Consider the following 3,123-nt stretch of genomic DNA (forward strand, 5'->3'; position numbering starts at 1 on the left):
TTAGAAATGCACAACAGCCATTTTCTTACACTAACTATGCATAACTGTTGTGAGACACGATCATCTGACCGTGCCCTCCCCCCTCCTACTGACTCCCACAATTGCTCCCATTTCCTGTCTGTATTTCTCTGGAGTCTGTTCATGTGGATGTAGGCCTCCATGATCAGTGAACTGACCTCCCAGCCCATTGTTCCTTCAGTGGGCTGCAAACCTGCAGTCAGCTGAGACTGAAGACGTCGCCTGGATAATGACGAAACGTTTCTCCCACTGAACACGTCCAGATGAACAGAATCAACTTTTGGAGATTTACTTACCTGGACGGTCGAGCGTGCATCAGGATGTGATTGATATGTGTCTTGACTCGGGTATAGGACAGCAGATCTCAGTTTAAAAGGGAAACTACACGTAATTAAACTAAAAAGAGTTACGAGAAAACCTTTTATTTAATGTTTTTCCTGGTTTCAGTGAGTAAAAATAAGAGACCTGTGTTATCCTCATTTATCTGATGCTGGGTGTTGATGCAGAGCTTCATTGTTATTGTTAATGAACAATTTAACGTCCAGTTTCCATGAAAGACACCTTTTCAGGTCACGTGACAGCTCCAGGTGGTGACGCTGTGCCTCTGTGTGTCTCAGGCCACCTTCCACACTCCGTTCAGTCAGCTGGGTCAGAGCGCCGAGGGATGCTCCTCCTACACCTTCCCTAAACTCATGGGTGCTGCTAAGGTACACACACACTGTCACAGAGGCAGTGCTCATATGAACGCTGCCCCCTGCTGGTAACCTGTGCACACTGCAGGCAGCTGTTAGGACTGATGACACGTTTCTGTGTGTGTGTGTGTGTGTGAGGTCGTACAGTGACAGTGTTCCTCTGTGGATGACATGAAAGGAAAACACTGAGTTCATCTCTTTGATTTCAAGCTGCCTCATTTTTAGTTACATTTTACAGCATTTAAACCATCGGACCTAAAACCATCACAGTTAGTAAACATGACTGTAACCATGGTAACACTGATGTGGCGTGAGTATCTGCTGGTTGGACATAGAGGACATGAGCTCTCTGACTGTCTCCTGTCTTCAGGCCAGCGAGATGCTGCTGTTCAACAAGAAGCTGACGGCGGTTCAGGCCTGTGAGCTCGGCCTGGTCACCGAGGTTTTCCCCGACAGCAGCTTCCAGTCGGAGGTCTGGACTCGGCTGAAGGCCTACGCCAAGCTGCCCCGCAACGTAATCACACACAGACTTACTCGAGTACTCTACTGCTTTACAGTCTCCCACAGCATGTCTTTATCCTGTCTTCCTTCTCTCACCCCAACCAATCACAGCAGATGGCCCCGCCCCTCCCTGAGCCTGGTTCTGCTGGAGGTTTCTTCCTGTTAAAAGGGAGTTTTTCCTTCCCACTGTCGCCAAAGTGCTGCTCGTAGGGGGTCATATGATTGTTGGGTTTTTCTCTGTACCTATGGAGCGCCTTGAGGTGACTTTTGTTGTGATTTGGCGCTATATAAATAAAACTGAACTGAATACTTACCGTCCTGTTAGCAGTTAGCTCTGAGGTGAAACTGGTCTCTGTGTATGAAGGACTTCACAGTGATGCTGACGGCTGTGTCTGCAGGGAAACGAGTCCAGGCCCCGAATCAGCTTAATCTGACCTCTGACCTCTCTGTCTCCGCCCCTCTTTCAGTCTCTGGCTCTGTCCAAACAGCTGATCCGCTCGGTGGAGAAGGAGCGCCTGCACGCCGTGAACGACGCCGAGGTGGAGCGCCTGATGGAGCGCTGGACGTCAGACGAGTGTTTCAACGCCGTCATGAGCTTCTTCCAGGCCAAGGCCAAGCTCTGAGGAAGAGGAGGCGTGCATGATGAAGATGATGGTTATTAATTGTAAATGTTGTAGAGTGACTTAGAGCAGACTGTAGGATGTTTCGTGACCAATCACAGCGCAGGATGAGGCGCCACAGACAGAAAACAGTTCACAGGTGGTTCTCTGTAGTGTGAGCGCCACCTGGTGGGCGGGGTAGGGAGGTGCAGAGGCTCTGAGGCTGTGGCAGCAGGTCTCAGTGAATGAAACGCAGGCTTAAAGCTCACAGAGCTTCTGTCCTCAGCTGATGCTTTAGGAGTCCGTGTGAGTCTGAGCTTCAGTTTTCACACCGTGGTGCTTTCAGTGTGCTCACTGCTGCCTTAAACACTAACTGCTGCTCAGCGTTCTCCGACGTCTGTTTGTCCAATAAAATCACAATCACTCGATGAGGTCGTCTTCTCTGTAAATATTCAGTCTGTGTTTGTGTTAGAAAGGACACTTTATAATCTATGAAAATATCAAATCTGTCTGACAGTCATAATTTTCTCTACTCTTTATTCTTTAAATCAAACGTCTTTGTTTTTGCCTGTTTGGTTCTTTAGCCGTCAGAGTTGATCTGTGAAGGTCAACAAAGACGCCCAACGGATTTACTTCATCACGTCCTTGTCGTATTGGTCCATTTGATTGACCTTTATTATTCATTCATTTATTTATTTCATTTCATTTCAAGTTATCACAGACGGGACAGACGTGAGTGGGGGATAGGACAGGGAGAAAAAAGAGGGAGGGGAAGAAAGACAGGAAGACGGACGGTGAGAGAGGACACTAAAAAAAAGAAAACAAATTTCCTTGGTTACCTGTTGAGAGAAAAACAAGAGCACCACAATAACACAGCACCACTGCAATAACCTAAATAAATGTAAATAACAGTAAATACTGAATGTTGTGCAGCACACGGTGTGCTTTGAGGTAAGAAAGGTGTAGCTGTCTATGAACACCTGTGTACACCGGAGTTCATCCAGCTGTTCTGCCAGAGGTTTTATATTAACGCAGGACTCCAGGCCTGGAAACCTGAACTCCAACAAACAAACCAGACTAACAGGATCCTCCAGCTTCACTCGTTCAGGACGAGTCTTCATCATTTTAGATGAAGTCCAGCCCCCACTGACCCTGTGCTTCTAACTGCCAACAGAGGGCGCTGTCTGAAGCCAGACTCGTACAGATATTCATAAATGAGAAACATGAGCCCAGACTTTGACCCATGACACGCTCCTGTGGTTCGGACCAAATGGAGGCAGGATGCTGAAGACGAACGGTCATTTCCTGTCTGC

The 3,123-nt window shown here is 47.7% G+C and overlaps 1 protein-coding gene across 1 annotated transcript in view; it reads left to right on the top strand.

Annotated features, from left to right (window-relative positions):
* The window catches only part of eci2 (enoyl-CoA delta isomerase 2), a 9,029-nt gene extending 6,791 nt beyond the window's left edge, over nt 1–2,238 (top strand). The window contains exons 10-12 of the mRNA XM_042215765.1: nt 636–725; nt 1,081–1,224; nt 1,679–2,238. Coding sequence (XP_042071699.1) covers nt 636–725; nt 1,081–1,224; nt 1,679–1,834 — 390 coding nt within the window. The 3' untranslated portion in view covers nt 1,835–2,238. The remainder of the gene's footprint in view (nt 1–635; nt 726–1,080; nt 1,225–1,678) is intronic.
* Nucleotides 2,239–3,123: the final 885 nt, after the last annotated feature.

The sequence above is a fragment of the Haplochromis burtoni genome, unplaced genomic scaffold (assembly GCF_018398535.1).
Source record: "Haplochromis burtoni strain Fernald_Lab_line unplaced genomic scaffold, NCSU_Asbu1 Contig_819, whole genome shotgun sequence".
In the NCBI taxonomy this organism is placed as follows: domain Eukaryota; kingdom Metazoa; phylum Chordata; class Actinopteri; order Cichliformes; family Cichlidae; genus Haplochromis; species Haplochromis burtoni.